This window comes from Indicator indicator, chromosome 2 (genome assembly GCF_027791375.1).
Source record: "Indicator indicator isolate 239-I01 chromosome 2, UM_Iind_1.1, whole genome shotgun sequence".
Classification (NCBI taxonomy): domain Eukaryota; kingdom Metazoa; phylum Chordata; class Aves; order Piciformes; family Indicatoridae; genus Indicator; species Indicator indicator.
The window spans coordinates 31549051-31573356 of record NC_072011.1 but is presented as its reverse complement, the minus strand read 5'-3'; the positions used below and the strand labels follow the sequence as shown (position 1 = coordinate 31573356).

General features: G+C 41.5%; 1 protein-coding gene across 1 annotated transcript in view; it reads left to right on the top strand.

Moving 5' to 3' along the window:
- Positions 1 to 20501, top strand: part of PCNX2 (pecanex 2) — a 162332-nt gene extending 141831 nt beyond the window's left edge. The window contains exons 28-34 of the mRNA XM_054393637.1: positions 564 to 667; positions 8731 to 8875; positions 11641 to 11871; positions 12220 to 12494; positions 13647 to 13831; positions 18272 to 18720; positions 20328 to 20501. Coding sequence (XP_054249612.1) covers positions 564 to 667; positions 8731 to 8875; positions 11641 to 11871; positions 12220 to 12494; positions 13647 to 13831; positions 18272 to 18720; positions 20328 to 20501 — 1563 coding nt within the window. The remainder of the gene's footprint in view (positions 1 to 563; positions 668 to 8730; positions 8876 to 11640; positions 11872 to 12219; positions 12495 to 13646; positions 13832 to 18271; positions 18721 to 20327) is intronic.
- The last annotated feature ends 3805 nt before the right edge of the window (positions 20502 to 24306 follow it).

Sequence of the window (24306 nt, the reverse complement as noted above, 5' to 3'; positions counted from 1 at the left end):
ACTCTCCTGAGCTATGAAATGTAAATGTAATGTTTTGACTGCTTTTTAAAATGTGAGGTCACTGTCATCAATGGGATACAATTTAGATGTATATTGGAATTCAGTAAAAGCATGAATATATTTCTGAATTATTTCTGGAATCTGTAGTAGGGTTTCGTAGGAACTGTGTCCCATGAAAAGGGGTTTGGGTGCCCCAGTTGCAGCAATTGCCTCTCAGCAATAAGGAATCTGATCTGGTTTAGAATGTCAGATATGTCAAAGAAAAAAAAAAAAGAAAAACAAACGACCAAACTAAAAAGCTCACTGCCACCAAAGCTCCCCTCCCTTGGGATCTTGCCCCCTGAGACTGAAATATTTTGTTTCTAGCCAGTGCATAACATAAGTCTGCATTCTGCCAAAAGCCCCTGCTGGCAATGGCTCCCATTCTTGCTCTGTTTAATTGCAAAGAAAGGGGGTTTTGTGTAGGTCAAGCTACATGCATATTTTATGAATGTCATAGAGTATTGCAGTCCTTTTAAAGATATTTGCATTTAGAATAACAGACTATTCTTAAAACTTTATAGCACCTGGACAGTGATGAGGATTCTCCTCTGGTGACGCTTTCCTTTGCCTTGTGTATACTGGGCCGGAGAGCTTTGGGAACTGCATCACACAATATGGCTGTCAGGTAATTTTTAGGAATTCTTTTTCCTCATCCTAAAGCAAAGACCTCTTTGTCTTTTTCCAATTAGTATGGAATCTCAACAGAAGATTGGATGAAAGGTCAGGTCTCTTACCTCCTCAAAATAATTTCTTTTCTGCCATTCCTGGACATCTTTTACTTTGGTAGTTGAATAAATAACTAATACTAATTTCACAGGACAAAGCAGGAATTCGCATTCAAAGAATGCGTACTGGTGGTCATTGCTTTTGTTCATTCATGCCTGGCCTGGTTACTGGCATGCTGGCTTTCATTAGAAGAGGAAGAAACTGCTAAGCCATCCAACATCTAGTTAGCTAAATAATAATAAATCTGCAAACGTCCTGTATTCCTCAGGGCTGTATTCATGTTTATTGTGCCACTTCATTCTGGTGACTGACGAGGAGAGAACCTCACTTCTTGTGAGACCACATCTTTGTCTGATCTCAGTCTACCTAACTCGTTCACTTCTTCCTAGAGAGTGTTTTAAATTAAAATATGCTTGGTTAAAATTGTTTCTGAATATGCTTTTCACCTCACATTTTCATTAGGGATTATTCAATTTTCACTAGGAGTTCCAAGTTGTTTGGGGTTTATAAAGTATCATTTACACTGTTCTATAGATAAGGCATTTTTATTAATCTATTTTCATACAGTCTACCTTCTTTCCTAATTTTTTATTTTTATTAGGTCTATTTGAACTCCTGTATTCACAGGAGTCTAGTAACAGTCAAGAAGTTAAGTAAATACAAAACTGTGAGCAAGGCTAGCTAGCCTTCTACCAATGTGCTCCTTAGAGAGAATTTGTCTTACTAACAAGCAAACAAAGACAGCATGTGTGATAGTGAATGCATTTGCTGTTACAAGATAAAACAGTCCTTTTAAATATTCATTCTAGCTTTTTATTTGCTGAGATGTTTGTAATGTTTGGTTTTATGTCTTCCTCTTTCAGTCAGTCACACAAAATGTTTCTGGCCCACATGGCTTCTTTCCTGGTGTGCTGCAGCTTTCTGCTTTCTAAAGTGGATTTCATCATCTCTTTTCTACTATCCTTTGCACATTCTACTCCTGTAATAGTTTTATTCTGGGTCAAGTATCCTCTCCATTTCTGTGCATTGGTGTGATGTTTTGGGAGTCATTAATATTTCTAGAACTGCCTATTTTTTTGATGATTTAACTTTTAGAATTTGGGGACATGATAGAAAGGTTGATGTGCATTGATGATTAATTTCTTTGGAGAAAAGATTAAAGTGGTTTTGATCTGGGCCTGCAGCAGGTATGTCACAGTGATATTAGAAAGTCATCTAAAAATATCACAAAAGCTTCCTAAAACTGTCATTACATTGCATGTACTTTCCATTAGATCTTAAAATCTTCATTACAATGTTTTGGGACTAGTACAGATATAATAACAACGGTGCAATAACCTGTTTGCATTGGCTTCCATGGTTAGTAGCTAATGCAAAGACAGAGACCTTCTAAAGCTTAACATGAAAAGTAAGAATGTTGAGTTAATTATTTGCAAGGTCTTCAGTAAAGATTTTCATAATAAAGTTGCAGGAGTCAGCTATACTATGTCTTTTTCAAATCTGTAAATTTACCAATGAACCAAAGTAGTTCCTCTGTTTTGGTGAGTGGACACTCCATATTTAAAAATACAAAAATTATTTTCTTGGAAAGAAAAGGTTTGTAGGAAGGCAAAAAAATGCAGTAGTCATATACAGTGCACAGCTTTATCCCTGTTTTTCTGAATCTGTTCTATATAATCCTGTATCTTTAATCAAGCCCTGGTTTCCTGTTTTTATTAAGCAAGTGCTCCAGGGCAGTATCGAATCATTGTACTTTAGAAATGTATTTTGTGACACAAAAGGGATTATGTGGAAGCTTCCATCACTATCTTTTTCAGTGGTATTTCACAAAAGCTTTCCCTAGAAAAGTTTCACAGTGGAAAAACTGTGTCACTTACCCACCTAGTTAAATTCCCTTTAATACAGGTCAACCGTCAATAAGATCTGAGAGAAAAAAGGAATGAGTAGCACAATTCAAGTTATAAATTGCTACAGCTACCAAACACGGCACTGGCTTGGTGAAACACATTTAATCTTGTCTTAGAGAACTTGTATATTTATTTTATTGACAAAAACTGCTTAGTAGAAATTATTATCTAAGGAGCAAGGTGGGTGTACTACCCCCTGACATCACGACCTCCCCCAAATACATTCACTTCAGCTCAGAGGGCTGCTCTCACTACATTCACTTCAGCTCAGAGGGCTGCTCTCACTGGGTTTACAGCTTTGCACAGATCTTCACAACTCATTTAAACACAGAGAAGCAGTAAGTCAGTGAGACTCCAATACGAATATGCCAGGGTGAGGGAGATATTGTCCAACACATGCAACACTGCTGAGGCCAGAATACGTTCCCAGGGTTTAACTTTAGGCATTAATGGGAGGTCTCCCTCCCCTCTCTCTGTGTTTGATGGAGATACAGCAGGTCTTACTGAGGGTGATTTAGAGCATGATTGCTGGTCCTCCCTACCAGTTGTCAGGCTGTTACAGGTCTGCACTGAGTCAGATGGGGTAGGAGTACTTCAGGTCCTCAGAAGATAGAGGAGTTGTTCCTTAGGTCATGCTTCATAGTTCTTTTTCTTAGAAAGATGTCACAATATTTTTGGGACCTTTTCAAGTCTGCTAATCTTGAAGAGGGTTTTAGTTTTCTGCAGAAATGGTGTAAGAACAGGTGTGTGCAGGAGAGTGATGTACTTGCCTGTATGGCTGTTGGGAGATGGTTCACTTTGTAAGAGATCAGAGCTCTTAACACATGCTCTGTCATACTGAAATGCTGGACAGCAAAAAGTTGGATTGTTCAGATTATTCTGGTAGACATTGAGAAATGGTCTTGAACTTAATCCAAGGAATTTCTATTGATTCTGGCTGTGAAGCATCTTGTATGCAACATTGCTGGAGGGTTTGTGATGAGTTTGAGGTATAATGGCCAGATAGACATTGTAGTTTTCTGCTCATGTTTCTTTATATGAAATGTTTCAGGTATGTCCGACATGAGCAAACTAGCCAAGATCCTGTGCACTGTGGTCCATCTTTTATTCTTGAGGGTAACTGCAGGTAGTAGGAAACTTTCTCTGGACTAAGTCTAGCCTTTGTTGTGCTGTGAGGAGTAAGAGTCATCTAACTGCTGCACAGAAACAGTAATGCAAAGGTTACACTGAGCTGTGCACTACAGAACTGAGATTTGAGTTTACACTGTGTATGTAAACTACCAATTTGCACTCATTTACACATGATTTTTGCCTAATCTATTAATCAGTAAATGTCACTGTGCTCTTATATAATGTATGTAAATAATTATTCAGTGTACCTGTTCATGTAAATGTCAGTAGAAACCCAGCATTAACACTAGATTACACAATAAATGTTTTCATTAAAAAGGCAGAACATTGCTATGCAAATCAGTGAGTGCTCTTTTAAACTGTCATTATGAGGCACCCTGCACAAAATGCAATCTGAGGAATGACATGACATTGCAATTCATTTATTCAGATATGAGTGATATGTTTAGATGTGCATTGTAAAAAATTACCTGATGATCCCATTCAATCACCAGACCTACTAATACATAAATGTTTAGTGTACATTTCAAAATTGGAAAAATGCAAAAATCTCTAAATGAAACATCTCTCATTAGATACTTCCAACACTACTAAGCTTGGATGCTCAGGTCCCTTCAGCTCCTTCTGGGTGGTATCACTGAGCATGGACAGAGGGTCATTCCAGGGAATAGTTCTGCCTGAAGTAACTGCTGCTCACGCTGAAACCCAAGGAGGCAGCTGGCTCTCCCTGCTGCTTCCCTCCACTTGCACTACCCAGCATCTAAGGGGAAAGAGGTGGAGAGCACAGAACATAGCACCACAATGCACTGGTGGTGCTGCATTGTTAGTGGGAGTTCAAGCAGACTGTATGACTGCCAGAGCTGAGCAGAGCAGGGGAGAAAAGTATGACTTAGTTCATGACTTCTGTCATCTAAAGTTCCAAATTTAGAAGGGCTACCATTGAAAGTATTTCATTCAGGTGAGCTATGACCAGCTCACATGCATGTATGCTTCTTTATTCCTGGAATACATCTACAGTAACCAGGGGAAAGGTCTATGAGCTGCAGACAGAGGATGGGTTTTGGTGTGCAAAATACACACAAATACATATTTGCCAGTTCATTAGTTTTCATTCTTGCTGTTTTCGGGCTTGCAAGGAGTGCTGTAGGAGGGAGTATTTACTCTGGCTCTGTTGCACTCCCTCTGGTATTTGTGGTGCTACTTAATCCTCTCCTTTCTGCACATTTGAGGGGCTGATGGCTCCCATACACCTACTAGTCTTGTTCTAAAATAGCTCACAGTTGTGACAGCAGCTTTTTGGGCTCTTAGCTCAGAGGGTTAGAGATGTTGCCAGAAATAGTAGTTATATCTCTTACTGATTAATCTTGTTTCTTTGGCATATGAATTTACTTTAACTAGTTTTTAAAATATTTTTAATGATCCTATAACTACAGCAGATTACTAATTGAGGTGTATTAAAACGGGGCCAAGAAAGCAGCAACAGCCTTGAGTCAGTTCTGAGATCAAAGGTATTGGTTTTACAGCTTCCTTATAATCTCGTTAGTCCTCAGAAGAGAGCATAGCAGTGAGAAGAATAACAACAGCTGTATCTTATGTGGATTAAGGGCTGTGTGTTACAGAAGTAATGGCTTGAGATAGTGTCACGTTATAGGCAGAATGTACCCAAAAGCCTCATTATGCTTGGCAGGAGAATAAAAGATGTCCATGGTTTTGTAAATACAGCAATCTCCTCCAGACCTCTCTGGTGGAAAATACAACATATAAAGTAATTGCCTCTCAGGCTCTCACAACTGCTGCCATCACTGCTTTGCTCCTTGTAGCAGTCATATTTGTTCTTTAAAATGTTGGTTAGAGAACTTATTATGCAGAAAGATGAGAAATGGATGAGTCTTTCCTAACTAGGCACCCTGACAGCTGTATGTGCTTCCCTCCTCTCCCTCTGCTGATGCTCAGCTGCAGTTTGCATAGCTGTACTAGTCTTGGACTGCTTTCAGCAGATCCTGCTGTTCACAGCAGCCTTAGTGTGTGCTGACACTGATGTGAATGCAAACTCTTTGTCTGCTCTGGTGTTCAGATTTGGCTCTGAGAGCCTCTAATGATGTAAAAAGCAGTTTTCTTTCCTACCTTCAGCCCAGCCAACTTTTCAGAGCAAATGTTATGTGGGGAAGAACTATACTACAGATCATAATTAGGTGCAGAGCTCAGGGTAAGTTTTTTAATCCTGGGAAGAATATTTAGATACAGAAATGTGGATTTTTTTTTTCCCATTCAAGGACTCAGCTTTATATGCTGCATGTATCTAGTGGGTGGTCAAGTGAAAGGACCCTTCCTGATTTCTAGCCCTTCCAAAGGAGACAATAGTGTGGTGGGTTGAAAAATTCCCCCCAACCTTAAATTTGCCAGACCAGCTCAGGTTGAAAGCAAGTGAAGCTGTATTTACAAGCAAAACTACAATCTACAATGAAATGCAACAAACGTGTACAAAATATACAATATTTACAGGTATTTACAATTTAGAAACAGCACAAGAACCCCCCTGGCCAAAAACCAGAGGAGCTGCTAATAGCTTCCCACTCCCTGTCCCACTTCTTACCCCCCTGGACACAAAGGGACAAGAGAAAAGAGCAGAGGGCTATTAGAACTTAGCCAAAACAATGCAGCCAAAGTCAAGCAGAAGCACAAAGTTAGTGTCTCCCAGAGCAAAGAAGCCAAAAGAGAGAAAGATTGTTTACCAAACTAATTCTTATGGTAGATATCCCTCCAATGGGATTGTTTAGAACTATTGTTATTTTCCTTTTTACACCCAGTGGGGATTTATTTACATTTTCACAGAGTCACAGAATCACTTTTACCACTTTCTGTTCAAGACCTGTGGAAAATTTTAAAGGTACAGCCTAAAACTACCACAGATAGTCATGTATTTCACCACACTGGCAGCATTCACCATTTTGGTTTTTTTCCCCTCACTGGTATATTCTAGGGCTTTCCTAGCTCTTAAGCAGTATTTGGGTATATTACTAGTGATAGGATGAGAGGAAATAGCCTCACATTACACCAGGGTAGGTTTAGATTGGATATTAGTAGAAAGTTCCTTCTGAAAGTGTTCTCAAACACTGGAATAGGCTGCCCAGGGAAGTGGCTGAATCCACATCCCTCAATTTGTTTAAAAGAGGTGTGGTGCTAAGTCACATGGTTTAGCATCAGAGTTGGTAGTTAGATAATGGCTAGACTCCATGACCTTAAAGGTCTTTTCCACCTGAAACAAACTGAGGATTGTATTACCATTTTCTGTATTGTGGAGATGATTGATTTGAAAGTCAGTAGGCATTAGGACCTCCTCCTTGAAGACACATTGAAAACAGTGATTGAATGTTTTGAAGATCTGAGTGTAAACGTGTGCCTGTCTAACATAGATGTGTTTTAATACATAAGTTAGTAGTGAAAAATGCAAATCATTTAAGAATTCACAAGAGCTTCCCTGTACTGAGGGAAGTAGCCTAAGTACAGCAGCCTTGCCTTCCTGACTGGCCCTGGTCCTGCTGATTAGTTGATTTGTATTACATAGTACTTTTGTGAAGAGAATGGATATCCAGCTCTTTCACTGGTAACAACATAGATATCTTTCCATTTTAATTTCTAAAACCTGCTATGCACCAAGGTCAGAATTAGAATGTGTCTAAGCTGATGATAGGCCAAGCAGCCTCCCAGTAGCTCTTATCCCTCCTTTGCAGAGGAGAAAAAAAAATTGAAAATACTTTTTTCTTTCCCTGAAATAATTAGGAAGGCTCAGTTATGTGGAAAGATTATGCATTCTCTGTAGAAAGCCTGGGCAGTAATGAAAACCACTAACACCTTAATGCAGCTTCTCTTCAGAGCCTTTACAGTCTGAAAAGATCAGCTGCTGTAAGAGTGAGTAAAACCTTGGCAGGTAGAGGAAACCATGTTCTGTGGGTTTGCAAGAGATGCCTGTTTTTACCAGATGGTTCTGCTTTTCTTAATTTCAAGACCACTTCTTTAGAGCAGCAGCAGGATGGCAATCCTGCTACAAAAGCATTATACGGGTGGCTGTGGGAAGCTCATGATTTGGGGTTCAGACTGGACCTGAAGGTTGGTTCTTTCTCTTTACAAAACCATCATGCAAACATTTTCTAACTACTTGGTTTTGTACCTTTTACCTCCTGCTTAAACATCAGGTCCTGGCAACCCATCATGCAAGGTCAGGCAGAACTGGTGGCATCTCATTTCTTATATTAAGTGAAAAAGAAACCCATTGGGTATTTGCTTTAGGGCTCATTGTTTCAGCATGAAATGCCTGTCACTTGATTCATGCTCTCACCTGGTTTGCTAAACGGTTCCTGAAACTTTGTATTCTTCTCAGTACATCTGGTTTAATGTTTGTGGCTGGGTTTGAGTTTCATGGCAAAAGTCTCAGACTCGCTGAAAATATTTTTTACAGCTGGGTTTAAAAGAAAAAAAATAGCTTGCATGGAGAACTGCTAAGCGTTACAGGGCCAAGCAGTAACCGTGCAAATGAGGGGCAGCTTCTGCTGCCCGCACAGGGATTGCAGAGCACCTGGCAGTCTTTGACCCGGTGTCTTTGGCACAGCCCCAGAGATGCAGTGCCCTGAGGCACCCTGTGACCCAGCCATGCATCCTTAGGACATCCTTTGTTCTAGGTGCTACACTGTTCCATGGCCATTTGTTCCCAGAGGAAGCAGAAGGAGAACAACCTACTCCCAGGAATGGTTTCTCATTAGAAATATGCAATGCCACCCCTGATTTGTACCCATGCAGGAATTCACACTGTGCTGGAGGACCAGCTGTCACTCACTGCACAGCTCAGCATATGGCCAGTGGCTGACAAGGGTCTGGCCTGGTGAGACATGAATGATTTCTGAGAGTCACTGCTGGCTTTCTCTTACAGCTTGGACTCTTTTCTTTATGGGCTCCATGCACTGTTCAAAGGAGACTTTCGGATAGCAGCGAAAGATGAGTGGGTCTTTGCAGACATGGATCTATTACATAAGGTTCTTGCCCCAGCAATCCGAATGTCTCTGAAGCTACACCAGGTAGGGGCTTTTATTAATGTTTATTTTTAATTTGTATTACTGCATCTGTTTTGTTAGGAAAATACAGGAAACCTAGGGGGGGGGGGGGGGGGGGGAAGTGAAAAAGAAAGGGAAACGGAGTACCTGTTGTCTTATTCAGAGAAACTTCCTTAACCAAAATGGAAAAGCTTGGCATTTCTTTATTTTGCATTCACTTGATCTTCAACCTCATGAAGTTCAGTAAGGACAAGTAGAGGGTCCTGCATCTGGGGAGGAATAACAGCAGGCACCAGTACAGGTTAGGGGTTGTCCTGCTGGAAAGCAGCTCCATGGAGGAAGACCTTGGAGTCCTAGTGGTCAGCAAGTTCTCAAAGGGATAGCAATATGCCCTTGTGGCGAAGGCGGCCAATGATATCCTGGGATGCATCAAGAAAAGTGTGTCCAGCAGGTCTAGGAAGGTTATCTCCCTCTACTCTGCCCTGGTGAGACCACACCTGGAATACTGTGTCCAGTTTGGGGCTCCCCAGTTCTAGAAAGACAGGGATTTGCTGGAGAGAGTCCAACAGAGAGCCACAGAATCACAGAAATGTTCAGGTTGGAAAAGACCTTCAGGATCATCAAGTCCAACTGATAACCCTACTCTACAAGGTTCAGCACTTAACCATATCCCTAAGCACCACATCCAAACGACCTTTAAACACATCCAGGGTTGGTGACTCAACAACCTCTCTGGGCAGCCCATTCCAATGCCTGACCACTCTTTCTGTGAAAAATTGTTTCCTAATGTCCAGTCTAAACCTACTCAGTTGCAGCTTGAGGCCATTCCCTCTTGTTCTATCACTAATTACCTGGGAGAAGAGACCAGCACCAGCCTCTCCACAACGTCCTTTCAGGTAGTTGTAGACAGCAATGAGGTCTCCCCTCAACCTCCTCTTTTTCAAACTGAACACCACCCTCCACTGCAAGTGCCAGGCTCCAGAGCTCTCCACAGCCAGGAGACACAGCCTGGACACCTACACGTCTGTGCAGAGCCTCTGTCTGGGTACCCACAGCTCTACTGACAACAGTCCTCAGCCTGGTTGTAGCCATGACTGGATCTCTACAACTGGCTGTCTTCACAGGCTGCCAGGACATGCCCAAATGACTCACATTGCTTGTTGATTGACCTTGCTCCTGGGGTGTTTAAATAGTCTGCAGGGGCTGCAGCTCTGCCCATGCCTCTCCCTGCCTCCCTTGAGAGACAAACCTGAACTGGCTCGGGACCATGCTTCCCTGAGCTTCTCAGCAGCAAAAAGCTTTACCTGCACACCGAAGAAACTGCCAATCTCCTGGTCTGCCACCAAGACAAGGCTGGTACAGAGATTTCTCAGCTGTTCTTGAGCGATGAGTAGGGGACTCGAGCATCTCCCCTATGAAGAGACTGAGAGACCTGGGGCTGTTTAGTCTTGAGAAGACTGAGAGGGGATCTGTTGTCTATAAATATCTGAGGGCTGGCTGTCAAGTGGAGGAGGCCAATCTCTTTGTGATGGTGCGCAGTAATAAGACAAGGAACAATGGATACAAACTTGAACATGGAAGGTTTCAGCTCAACATGAGGAGAAACTTCTTCACAGTGAGGGTGATGGAGCACTGGAACAGTCTGCCCAGAGAGGTTGTGGAGTCTCCTTCTCTGGAGACCTTCAAAACCTGCCTGGATGCATTGCTGTGTGGACTACCCTAAGTGTTCCTGCTTTTGGCAGTGGGGTTGGACTCAATGATCTCTGGAAGTTCCTTCCAACCTCTAATATTCTGTCATTCTGTGATTTAAAGACATTCATATCACAGAGCTTGATCCTGCATTTTTCATCAGAACAGAACTGACAAGCTACAATATGTTTTGCTTGTATAGGTACTATAAAGATAGTTTCTGGATTGAGAAGAAATACGTTGATTAGACTAACTTAATTGATAATTTATCACTCCTTTCATGAATGACAATACACATGTAATGCTTCCATGTGTTGAAAGGAACAGCTGAGAAGAGGGTTTGAAAGAGTTAGTGTCATGACAGTTTGATTATGTAAGGCTGTTTCTGAGCCCATTCTGCTTTCATTTGTAAAAATCTGGCACACCTCCACTGAAGTTGTTTCCATTTCTTCAGGTCAACTCCTGTATAGCTTGGAGTTGGTTTTGTTCTTTGTCTGGCATGCTATGATTTAGTGTCATGAGGTTTTATCATGCATGATACTTAGAATTGCTCTGACTGTAATTGAACTGCTGTGAATTAATAATCTGAGAATTTGACAGAATAATTTTATGAACGTTATCACTGGCCATGTTGCTGTGTGACAGCTAAAGTAATAACACAATATTGTGGTATCTACTGATGGATTACCAGTCTGTGCTTTTATTGGTGGGTGTTTTTTGTGAGTAAATACAAGGATTTCCACAAGAACTGTGGAACATCCCAGGTGATTTTGATTTCCCTCTGGCTTACCCAAAGCTCTGCCTCCCATGGTTTCCCACTTCATGAAAGGAAAGTGGATAAGCTGGCAACCTCTGGGCGTCTTTGTCCAGCAGAGACATGAGATGAGACCAGGTTGCAGTAAACCAAAAATTGCACCTTTCTATGTTACTGTTAAACTAATTGTTCTACCTCCCCAAAGACATGCTGTATCAAACGGGAAGTCACCTGGAAATTAGCCAGCAACTGTTTGAAAAAAACAGGAGTTTGTTTATTAGTGATTGTTTTTGTGTGTTTTCACAAATATGTCTGGCTTTTTGAATACTTTCTCCTGTACTGTCAGGACCAGTTCACCTGCCCAGATGAGTATGAGGACCCAGCAGTTTTGTATGAAGCTATCCAGTCCTTTGAAGAAAAGGTTGTGATTTGCCATGAAGGAGACCCAGCCTGGCGCAGTGCTGTTCTCTCCAACAGGGAGGAGCTGCTAACCCTGAGACACGTGGTAGATGAAGGAGCAGATGAATATAAAGTTATTATGCTCCACAAAAGCTACTTGAGCTTCAAGGTTATCAAGGTACATATAAAGTTGTTCTAATATTGCGGTACTTTAGGGCTGTGGTAGTTAGTACTATTTCTGAGTAATCTGGCCAGAAGGAGAAGCAGATTTTAGTTATCAGAGTAGGGACTGGAGGCTAAGAGTTCTCTTCAACTGACTTCCATTTTGCACCTGTATGTTTGTGTATCTGAAAGAACATTCCAGGCTTTACCAGTGAATAAGCTGCAAAAGCTCATAAAACCTGTTGCTGCAAAGACATGAGGTGCTTGCACACATAGCTATGGCCCTTCTACCTTGATAGCATAGTTCTGCATCTTGTGTAAGAAATGTTTTCACGTGATCCACACATTTTTTACCTGGCTGTAGGTCAACAAGGAGTGCGTCAGAGGACTCTGGGCTGGGCAGCAGCAGGAACTGATTTTCTTACGCAATCGTAACCCAGAGAGAGGGAGCATCCAGAACAATAAACAGGTCTTGCGGAACTTAATTAATTCTTCATGTGATCAGCCACTGGGATATCCAATGTATGTTTCCCCTTTAACCACATCATACCTTGGAACACACAGCCAACTGAGGAACATTTGGGGGGGACCTGTCAGTTTGGACAACATTAAAAAGTGGTTCAGATCCAAATGGTTAAGGTAGGTGTTAAATTTTGGCTATGTAGATAGAGACCCTGCAGTCCGGCTTCCACTGTATTTTCTGTTGAAAGAAAGCACTTCCATACTGCTACCTATGAGTAAAGAATTAACTGCATATAACTCAGAATATAATAAAATAGCCCTGCAGATAGAGCAGAAAGAAAATTCATTAACTCATTCATAGCTTTTAAGCAAAGTTTTCTGCATATTCAGCAAGATTCATTATCAAATCACTCAGCACTACAGACATTTCTCTTATTCCAAGGAATTTTAATACTTATGCCTTGTAAATAAAAGTGTAATTTCTGAAACTTAGTGACAAGTCAGAACATGACTAAATGTGTTAGTGGGTTTTGGTGGGTTATGCTCCAAAGCTTTGGCAGTATAGATGATCCTTGTTCTTGACCACAACACATCTAAAACAGTACTTGCTATCCATCGAAGTGTTCTGATTTCCCCTACGTGTGCATGATCAATATCTAACACATTCCATCTCTCATTTCTACATGCACTTTTCATACAGCAATAATTCACTCATAACTCTTGTTTCATTCCCACCATCTGCCCTGTCACCTCTGTGGCTGAGGAGAGGCAGGGGACCATGCAGAGACTATGGGAGCCAGTTTGCATTCTAAGACCTATGCTAAAATGCCATGATTAAATATAATGGCTAATATGCTAGTCTCCCACCATGCAGTTTAATCCCACTGAGCTCCCTCCAGCCCATTCCTCTTCTTTGCTACTAGGTTACTTCATGGAAAAGTTGATCATTAGAGACCACTGTAACATTAGTCTCCTTCTCTGGGAGGAGGGTGGCCTGCCCTAGGTGATCCTGCTTTGGCAGGGGGGTTGGACTTGATGATCTCCAGAGGTCCCTTCCAACCCCTACCATTCTGTGATTCTGTGATTAGGTAAGGAGTTCTAAAGGTCTTGCAGGGCTCCAAAGCCACTTAGACAAGGAAAGGTTTGTTTTGTGTCCTATGCAATTTTGTTCCAAGTAAGCTTATTATCATCCTTGTCATCTCATAAAGTGTCAAAAGACCTGCAGCGGTGTGAGAGGTTACAATGACATGTTTTGAGGACATCTAACATTGGCGGCACAGACTTGCATGCATAATAAATGTCTGACCATGTGTGTGTTCCCGCAAACAGAATGCGGAAAGATTGCCATGCAGCTCACCACGAGAGAGGTAATGTTGAAGAGGTGGATAGTGGAGGGGGGTCTTCATCCAGCAACAACTCCTCAGGCAATTCAAGCCAGAGCAGTAGCTCACAGCCCACCAGAGATGGAACCCCTCAGTTGCAAGGTTCATCTCAAGAGGTCCACCAGCATGCAGGTATTTGCACAATTTACTTGGCTTTTTCTGTAGTTTTCTCCTGAGGGGCTGCATAGGCAAATGCTTTTGGAGTGTGCTCATATCCCATGGAAAAATAATTTTAGAAAAACAGAGCTTTGTCTCTCCTACAGGAAACAGGTTCTTGATACTGTTCCAGGTATTAACTAAGAGAGTGTAAGACAAATGTGATTCAACAAAGGTTCCACTGTCAAGTTTTGTGTAGGAGGTGTCACTAACAGTGCCAGAACGGGAAATGTGGATGGGATAGAGTCTACATGTGTAATGCAGGGAGCCTGTGCCACAGGGAATCTGGGCTTATTGGCTGGGAACAGCAGAAGGAAAAGTACACAGAAATCTTAATTATCTTTGAAGGACCATGACGATTTGAGGAATTGGTTTGGCTGTTCATCAGTGCATGTGGAGAATAAACAAATAGGAAATAATTTCTTATGTCTATGCCACAGTTACCAGGAGAAAATTAAATGTTGCCAATCATTCTGTCTACTAACAGCTGAGCCCTTCCCATATTAAGTTATGGATTCAAAACTACTTTAGATGTATTCACAAGGTAGAACTACTGATCCGTCGCATTGGAAATACACATGAAGTTTGGCAGTGAGTCACTGTGAGACCTATTACTGTGGGATCAAAACTTGCAATGTAAAGCCCATTAACTCAGCATTTCAACAAGTTGTGGTATTACAGTATAAATTAAAGCAGAGAACTTGAGGGGTATGACACTTGTTTTGTTTCCCATTAGATTATTTTGACCTATCATTAAAGATCATGGACAAGACTGAAGAAAATATTGCCCTGAATGTAAATCGTGTTGTAAGAATAAAATAACTGCTGCTTTTAATTGAGTCTAGTGTTAGAGGAACCCCATGTGCATACTCATAACTTGACACTGCAGTAATCAGAATGGCAAACTTAATTGTAAAATAATGATCCTGAGCATGCTATACAGGAATGAAAGTTAATTGTAAGTTATTTGCAGGAACATATTGGGTGCCCAGAAAACCACAATCAAGAGAAAAGGTCACACTTAGTTGAGAAAAGCAACCTGGCTTTGTGGTAAAATGAAGAAATGTACAAAAAATGCAAGGAAGTGGAAAATAGCAAATGCAAATCAGTATTCAGTCCTGAGAGAGCATTAACAAGACAATGGAACAAGGAGAAGTTTCTAGCTAGCACCATTAGGGACAAAAGGATGAAAGTGAATTTGTGGATGCCTACTATTAAGGAGTATTAGAAGCAAAAAGAATCCTAACAGTGGCCTTGATCCAGCATGATATAGAAAAGCAGAGTTGCCAATAAAGTAGAAATAAGAAAAGAAGTGTCTGGTTTGTATTGGGAAAAATGTAGATGATTTGTTTCTATGATGTGATCATAAAGTAGTCACCTCCATCCTAAAAGCTACAAAGAACGTGAAAGAGTGGCAATCAAAGCTATATGCTTAACTGAGTAAATCCAAATGACTCATTCAAGGTGGTTTTTAAGAGAGCTGGTAAAAAAGGAAGCTCTTGTTCGATCTTACTATGGGGACACTAAGGCAGTACCAGAGGACTGGGAAACAACTTAGGTTGTGCCTGCTGTTAAAGGACCAGAATGAAAAGGGTGGTCTGTGTAATGCACATCTGTCAACCTGACTTTGGTTCAGGACAGTGTTGGCCTCCTACCACACACGGTCCTAGTGCCCTAATTCAAGGAGGACATTTGTAATTCAGAAGTAGTTTAAAGAAGACCCCAAAAATGATCACAAGTCTGGGAAATACATCCTGTAGTGAAAGATTATATTGTAAAAGACGCTTTTATCATAGTCTGTGAGTTCTTACCTGGTCAACAAAAGCTGACCAAGACAGTTGATTCAAGTAGACTTGTATATAACAAAGCTAAACAAATTCAGATTTTAATCCAGTGCACATTTTCAACAGTGAGAGTAAATAAATTTTGAAACAAATGGCTAAGGGTTAAGATGGATTCTTCACCACTGGAGATACTGGATGCATAATAGGTAATACCATGTAAGAACTAATTCCAAGAATTTCTATGGCCCATGCTATATAGCACAGCAGACTAGATGATCACAGCTCCTAGACTCAAAATCTATGTATCAATTGTTTTCATATTTCATATTTAATTTTGCAGCTTGGCACTACGATGTCTGCAATGAAAGACCTACATAAAAGTGCAACCAAAATCAGGAGCATTGGAAATGCGTAGGGTTCTCCCATGAAGTGTCCTTATTTCAGTTTATAGAGCAGTCTTGATCTCCTAAGTTTTTTCAAGGACAGATTTATTTATGTGTAGATGCGGGTGGTCTCCTGTCCGATGCTCTTAACCACTGCATTTGGGATGAATATAGAATACTTTTGGACAGAGGTCAGCTTGGCAGTTTAAATCACAAACAGATGTTTGGCTACATTAGTCACTGTACAAACTAACACACCACAGCCCCACTGTTGTTAATTCAAGTCCATTCTTCTTATTTGAAGAGAGTAACATATTAAAATAACCATCAGAGGTAGAAACCAAAGCTCTTAAACACAGCTCTGGAGTTTGAAGCACCTGGATCCCTAAGGAGGCCACATGTGCACATGGCTACCAGAGCAGCAGCGAGGCCTGAGCCCCTTTGCGGTGTGCCTCCTCCCCATCAATCATGTCTGAGGTGCAGAGGGCACCAGCAGCATGGCGCCCACAGGAGCCACCTGCATCTGCCCCGTTGCTCTCAAGCAGCAATCTTGGGGCTGATATTACAGGGAATGCTGCTTTGCATGCCATCTTAGGAAAAAAGAAAAAGATAATTATTGTTTGGAATATAAAAGTAGAACTAAAAATACATTATAAATGGAGTGTGAAAGCGTCCAGTTGCCAAACCAACTAGATTTTAGGCTAACTAAAGATCTCCAGTTAGGTTGTGGTCCAAGCTCTGCCATCTGACTCTGTGCCAAGTTACTTAAATTCTCTTTGCTTCAGCATCTGAAAAATGGGGCTAATTATACCAGCCTCCAGAAAGTAGGGCTGTGGATGTAAAACAGCATGTTTCAGCTATCTAATGTAAGTAGTTTGGATATGAAATTCTGTGTTACTGGAACCCTTGTGAATTCAGCAAACAGTCATGTTTCTAGAAGATAATGTGAGATTTATATTCCTTTATGCTTGCAAAATTTCAGTATCTGGAGGCATTTCAGTGCTTCTCTCCCCTCCATAGTTTGGATATTGAGAAAAAGAAATAAAATAAAAATATTACCAACAACCTGGAAAAGCCTGCCAGCAAAATTTATTTCTGTGTTGATGGTTCTCCACAGATTTTCTGGCATCAACTGGCTATAGCTAGGAAACCAAAATGCCAGCTTGTGTTAATGTTTGGAGTTTCCTGGAAAGCAAAGAAACCCAAGCAGTGACTGGGTATTTGCTGCATAAGTTAGAGCCTGTCAGCAGAAACAGTAAATTCTTCAAGGGCCTGTGGTGCATGCCAGCCTGCTGCATGCCATTTGCAGAGTATCTGGGGGCAAGCAGGTAGCTGGTGGGCTCACTGGCCAATACATGGAATTATTTTTCATTATATGCCTATTTAAATATGTAAGCGTAAGAAATACAGAAACTATTTGTTCGAATGGCATATGGTGTTGATTTAAATGTTTAAAATGGGAGTTGTGTATGTACAGGAAGACTGGCTAAGCATGTCAGGATACTTTTTCTAATCTACTCTGTATCCAACAGTGGCTGCATCAAGATGCTTCACAGAATGCGACAAGAGAGCTTATGTGGGTCTCATTCAAACCTCCAATAGACTTAGCCCAACTAAAAGTGTTCACATCTTTTCAGTCTGTAATACACCGTAAATGCCACTCTTGGAACACAGATATAGTTCAGTATTAGTCTTTAAAACTATCTTCTGACTTGAATGCTGTAGTCTTTCACTGGGTTGAATTCTCAAATTCTCAAGTTCCCTGTATGCAGGAATAATTCATATGAATGTGCCATTGTTTTAACTCCCAGTCGTTGTGGTTTGTTTTTGCACTTAGCCGTTTAAGGTGGATATTCAACATTCCCTACTTTAGTGTGGTTGTGAAAAAGGAGGGGATTTAGAGCAACACTATGCTCTATTATTCACTGGGCAAGTTAAAATGTACATGGCAGAATAGGTATGAGCCTGTGACTAGAATACTTCCCTTGGAGTGTCTTCTCATTTTCTTCTCTTTTGCCTTAGTGCAGAGCCACTGGAGCTGTTCTCACCAGAAGCCAGAACCCTTGTAGTGGGAAACACAGAAAGGTTCATAGGTGTAGAAATCTGGTATTTCTGTTATTCTTGGGATTCTTACACTGTTAAAACCAGTAGCAATATGCCAGCTGTAATGTGTATAGAACAGATATTGTCAGTATCATGGAGTTCATAAGGATGATATTTACTTTAATATATTTATCTTTCTTTTAAAGGCAGGAGGAAATCCAAGAGTCAATCTGTCCAGGCACACACTGCTTTAAACCAAAGGCCATCTCCTTCAAGTCACTCTGGACCAATTGTAGAAAGCCGGCAGCCTTTCATTCAAACATCTACATCTGCCCATGAAATTGCCCAAAGGCTTTCCAGTAGTCAGCTGTCCTTCCACAACTCAGCAACGTCTGTGTTTTCACAGTCCCCTGCTGTTCCTGTTGCTGGCCAGCTGACTGTGCAGGACCGAGCTGCAGCAATGCTCAGGTCCAGTCTGGCCTCTTCCACCAGCTCAACTCTCAGCCTGCTCTTTGGCAAGAGAAGTTTTTCAAGTGCTTTGGTGATTTCTGGGCTCTCAGCTGCAGATGGAGGTAACACCAGTGACACCCTGTCATCCAGCAGTATGAACATTGCCATGGGTCCATCTGCTAGAGCAGCAAGTCAAGCAGCTCAGGTAAGACCAAAGCAGCAGTAGTAAGCATGAACTACCAATGGCAGTCCTATTAGGTTCTTGAACTGTTCTCACCACTGTTTACTTCCTTCTTTCTCACTGTTCTTTCCCAAAACAATGTCAGGATTTGGGTACTTGTTTGGGATTTTGCTGCATCACAATGAAAAGAAGAATGTTTGATATTAGTGTGTGTGAGAGAGTGTGTTGTAAGTAATTCATAGGTTGGCTGTTAAGTATGCACCTGAAATTGCAGACTGGGGCAGAGTCCTTCCTCCTTTCATTCAGGCCATGGACTTAACATTTTCTGCATCCTAGGTGTTGAGTACCATCATAAGCAGACTCCATAGCTCATTCCTTGCTTGCTTATGTAGAACTTAATTATTTGTACAAAGAGGAACAGTTCCCCCTGAACAGTGCCCTTATTCTGTCCCTTTCTCTGACCAGAAATTCAATCCAGGACCTGAAAATCTTGTTGATGAAAGGGTTAGTCAAAGGAGATCTGTACAAAATATTACTCAAAGGAAAGCTGCATGCTCTGTGATTCAGCATTTTCTAACAGCAAAAAAATACACAGAAAGAACCTCCAGCCTTCTGTGCAGTAGGCTCCCAGTTCTATTCAATCTACCTTCTCCAGAAAATTCAGTGCACGCAGTGGTATTACATTGTGTACTTAAGTATATTTCTTTAACTTTGGTTGCCAGCAGTTGCTTTCCTGAATTTTGAAAATTTCACCTCAGCACTACAGAGCAGTGACACAAGGAGATGGACTATAAATAAAGGGTGACTGCAACAAGTTTATAGCCTAATTGGCAAGAACTCAGCCGGACTGACTCACCTCATCTAACTTTAAGACATCTAAAATTTTCAGCATGTAGTCTCAGTAGATTGCCTCTATATTCAATGGAGAGGGCAGTTCATTTCATCCTCATAGCTGTTAGGAAGAAATCTTACCCTGGGACACTTGTATCTCTCTGCCAACCATTAACAGCCTAGATGATACACTAAGACTACATGATTAAATTGAGATGAGGTGAGGCCTGGCTCAGAATCCAGGTGCCTATCTGCTCAAAATTGGTAAGGAGGAAGCATTTAATTTAAATGTTAACACAGCATAGTTCTGGAAAGCTTTTATAGTAATGGATTCCTTACAATGGGGTGACACGGCATATAATATTTTTAGACTGATAACTGCTTTCCAGTTTTGATGAAATGGCCTCTTTCTAAGTTGGATTTAAAATCAGGTGTATAAAGCAAGCCCCAGAGAAACCCTATTTAACTTCTAAGAAGTCAGCCCTGCTTGGAGCAGCATTTTGGACTGGATGACCTCTAGAAGTCCTTTTCCGTCAAAATTATTTTACATCTCTCCATACATGTACATGTGTGGTACTAAACTTCTAGCTCCTGGTCAGCTTTTCTTTCATATTTATGCATTACACGAAGTGTGACAAGGAGCTCTTCAGAAGTCCCTTGTGAATAATGCATGTTAAGAATCCTGTACAGTTTCACAGAATGACATTCCTAATTCACTGTCATTTCAAAAATAGCTCCACTGTTACTTAGAAATTTCCTGAACTAGTTGACTTTTTCATTCTTTCTTTCTTTCCTTCCAGCAACTAACTGAGACCTGCGAAGCCACTGATGCTAGAGAACCTAGACTGCAACGAGAGAAAGGTACAGCCCACACCATGTTCATGAGTCGGAACCTGGAGTGCAGGAGGGCCAGCCAAGAAGACATGGCCCTGGAGGACACTGCTTCTCAGCAAAGCCTGTCTGAGGAGCAGTAGGGATTATTCCCAGGGCAAGGGCCTCATGCTTCTCAGAACTAACAGAGTTAGGGCAGGGAGCTGCATATGGGGTTAGGTTCTTTCAAATGTAACAGACAACCTCCAAATGTTTATTTTTCTAACTTCTACACAAGAATACCATGGGGCAGATGTTCTTCAGCTGAAGGCCATGGTGGGGGTAGGATTGGAAGATGTCCTAAAAACCACACAGTGCCACTTCATCTCAGGTTCTTGTAAACCCTGCAGCAGTTGGAATCACAAATGAATACAGTGGGAAATATGAATACAGCTCAGTGAAAAGCACACAAGACATCTCTTTCCTGTCATAACTAAACAGCTCATTGCATGCAAACTAATTGGCATTTGATATATATCATATAGCAAAAGGTGACTTTGAAGAAAAGTAATGAATACATAAAAGGACAGTACAAAATGTACTGTAACCTCAGAGCTAAATCAGTTGTGTTTTGTTTTTTTTTTTTTTCCAACAGCAAATCTCTTTTATTTTTCCTTAACATGTTACGCAGGTGGCAACTCTGAATAGCAACACAGCATCACAGGTCGATATACTGCATGCAGCCATATTGAAACATTGTGTGAATGAGCCATGCTACACAGAGTAACAAAAGCAAGTGTGAGGAAAGAAAGCATCCAGTGCATGGAAAGCTTTCAAAGCATATGGTGCACCTTATTTGCAAAGAAAGCAGCTTTGCATAAACAGCTGCTCTTAGGTATTATCTCATGCTCCTGTTTGATTTACAGCAGTGTTTCTCAAATTCCAGGCAACAGCCCCCTTGCGAATTGCAAAATGGCCCTGGGGAAACATCTTCAAGAACAGCAAAGTGCAAAGTGGGCTGTTATTATTGTCTGGAAGTGTTTGTATTAGGAATGCAGCAGCTTAATGCCTTTAATTGCTGGACAGAGTTCAGTGTCCATAAACACTTGTAGCCAGTAATTACAGAGGGCTATGATTTCCCTCCCCCAGAGAAACTGAGCTGCTGCCAATTTAATAGTTGCATAAAGACAAATGAGGCAAAAAGGGAGGCCATGCTTTCACAGTTTGAGAAACACTGATTTACAGGAACATGTGACCACTTTGGAAGCCAGAAGGCTACAACAAATCCTTCCTCTACTATAGTGTCTAAACACACACACACATTCTCCTTCTTCCTTTTTTTGTTAATTAAAAAACCCTGCAGTTATCAGTGTCATATTGTTCCTCTTTACTGTAACTACCCTAGATGGTTTCTGAGTCTCAACACAATGATGTGCACCAGGCTGTCTTGTCCCAGTTAAGGAGAAAGACTTAACAAGATGCTGTAGCTAAGTCTCATTGTTAGGCAATACATAGTTGCATTCTGAGATTCCCTACTGTGCCACACTTAAGATTATAAGTGGTGGAACTAAATAACACCTAGTGAAAATAAAATGATCCAAGTATGTTTTTGTGTGGCAGCAGTTTTTGGGTTTTCTTTATTATTTTCAATTGTTTTCACTTGCATTATGAAATTGAGAAATATATTGTTTTCTGTTCACTTCAGATCTCATGAAGTGGCTCCTTAGAAAGCTCAGCACAACCCAGGCAAAATTCTGCTCACGTTCACAAGGGCAAAAGCAGAATGTTCGTGTGAGCCTCCTGAGACACCTGGTCACCAGTGCAGTTTAGGCCCTGCTAATGTCTCCTTGAGCATCCAGGTGTGACATGGAAGAGGAAATTGAATTCAGTTGTTCCCTTCTGACTATTTCTGGCAGATCAAACCCCTCCTCCCACCACCCTGCTCATAAAGTGCTTCATTACAAATAAAGGACGGAGGTTATAAAGGTACAGGGAGGACTCTTAATAACAGCCATCAGCCCTGTTTCTGCCTTGAGGGCATTTGCATGGCAGTCAACTAAGATAAACCATCAGTCCTCCTTATATGGAGGCAGGGCAAGCAGGCAGTGGTCAAAAGCACTAAAAACCTTCACATATTCAGTTAGCCTCACTTAGGCCTCTAGTTTCCACATCTTTAACTTGTCTGAATTATTTCCTATCAAAAGTAACTCCAGTACTCCCAATCAGCCTAAGACATTCTGCGTATCTAACTTAAGCACACTAAACCAAATTAGGGAACAGCTGCACAAATCCTCCCAGCAGCAAGCTGCTATATCTGCTTAGCATGGACCAAGGCCCAGCAACCCCACCTTTCCCCAGTACCACCTCATCTCCAAAAGACTCTACCATCTCCATGCCCTTTGGTATTGCACTCTAAGATAACACCACTGTGTCATAGTTCCTGATTCAGTTAAAGCCTTGGGGACAGCAGTGTGCCATGAAGCCCAGCTGCCTGCTGTACAGGGTGGCTGCCAGGGAAGGCATGTCCTAACTAACTCCTCTGCTGAGGCACAGCACAGGCCCAGGGCAGAACATGAGTCAAGGTAAAATTCAAAAATTATTTCCTTTTCATAGGTATGAGGTTGTATTGATTAAACACATCTTAGATGTGTCCCCCCATGTTTGAATGAGGTAGAGCTAAACTTGATTACTCGCTACATGATGGAAAACGTATTTAAGGCTCTGATGCACACAAAGCTAACAAACAGGTACCTAACCTTTTCACAAGACCTGATTTCAACAGTCAGAGCTCAGAACAGCACTGTGACACCTCAGGAACTCCACTTATGGGGCAGTTTTGGGCTCTGAATGAAAAGCAAAGGCAACGTTCTTTGCTTTCAAGGCAGCTGCAGCACTGATGACAGGTTTCACAATGCCTCACACTGCTGTGAAAACTTGACCTTGGGTTGCTGAGGCTGAACAGTTTGCCTGCATTACATTTCTGATCTCTTGCACGGCCTTGATGTAGGAGGGATGGCCACCACCACCACGTAAGTACCTTTTGTATACAGTTCCATTTTGTGTCAGTTTTGAAGATTCAGGTGCCATGTTTTTTTTTTCCAGCACTGCAGAGTCCATTTATTCAGCAGGGGCTGAAGGCAGAAGCCTGCCCAATGCTTGTTCAGTCACCCCAGTGTCTCCTTGTTCCTGTAAGCTAGCAAGCTGAAGCATTGCTTGAGAAATTAAGCACTCAATCCACAAGAGCATCTGAAACGTGCAGTTCCATCACAAAAATGGCAGAAGGGATGAAGAGATGGAGGCCCTGTCTGCCTCCTCCAGCTTAACCCCAGAACCCCAGATCACCCATCGCCATTGCTGAAGAGAAACACTGGGAGTGATTTTTACCAACAGTGGCTCAGCAGGCCAGTCACCCAGCAAGCAGAGGAACACATATATACAGCAGGCTACTGGAAGGAGGATAATGAGTGTATGGTAAAACAAGCACAAATACACTACTCAGTTCTTGCATTAAATGTGGGATACTTGCCCTCCTCTCACTTTGTTTTTCTAAACTTTCCTTTCACTAATAGGCTCTTGTTTACATCTCAGAGTAAAACCCAGGTGCAACATTCCTACGGGTGAAGCATGGCCTCAAGATGTGGTAAAGACTTTTAGCAACATTTTACCAAAGCCAACCATAAGCTGCTGATCTGCTCACATCTACCAGGTACACTGGCAAGTCCCCAGCCTAGACTTCAGCTCAGCTTTTTCCACCATAGCAAGCAAGCAGGGACAATGACAGGAGCAATGTACAAAGTTCCTATCTGTTCATCCAAACCCACAAATGCTGAAGGTCCTGCTCTTCATTCTGAAGTGTCCCTTCTTCTGCCTGGGGAACTGGAGTTCTTGTTCCCATAGACAGAAAAATCATGGCATTCCTTTTATTTAAGACAAGTGTTAACAAAAAGGACTTAACAGTGTGAATCTTTT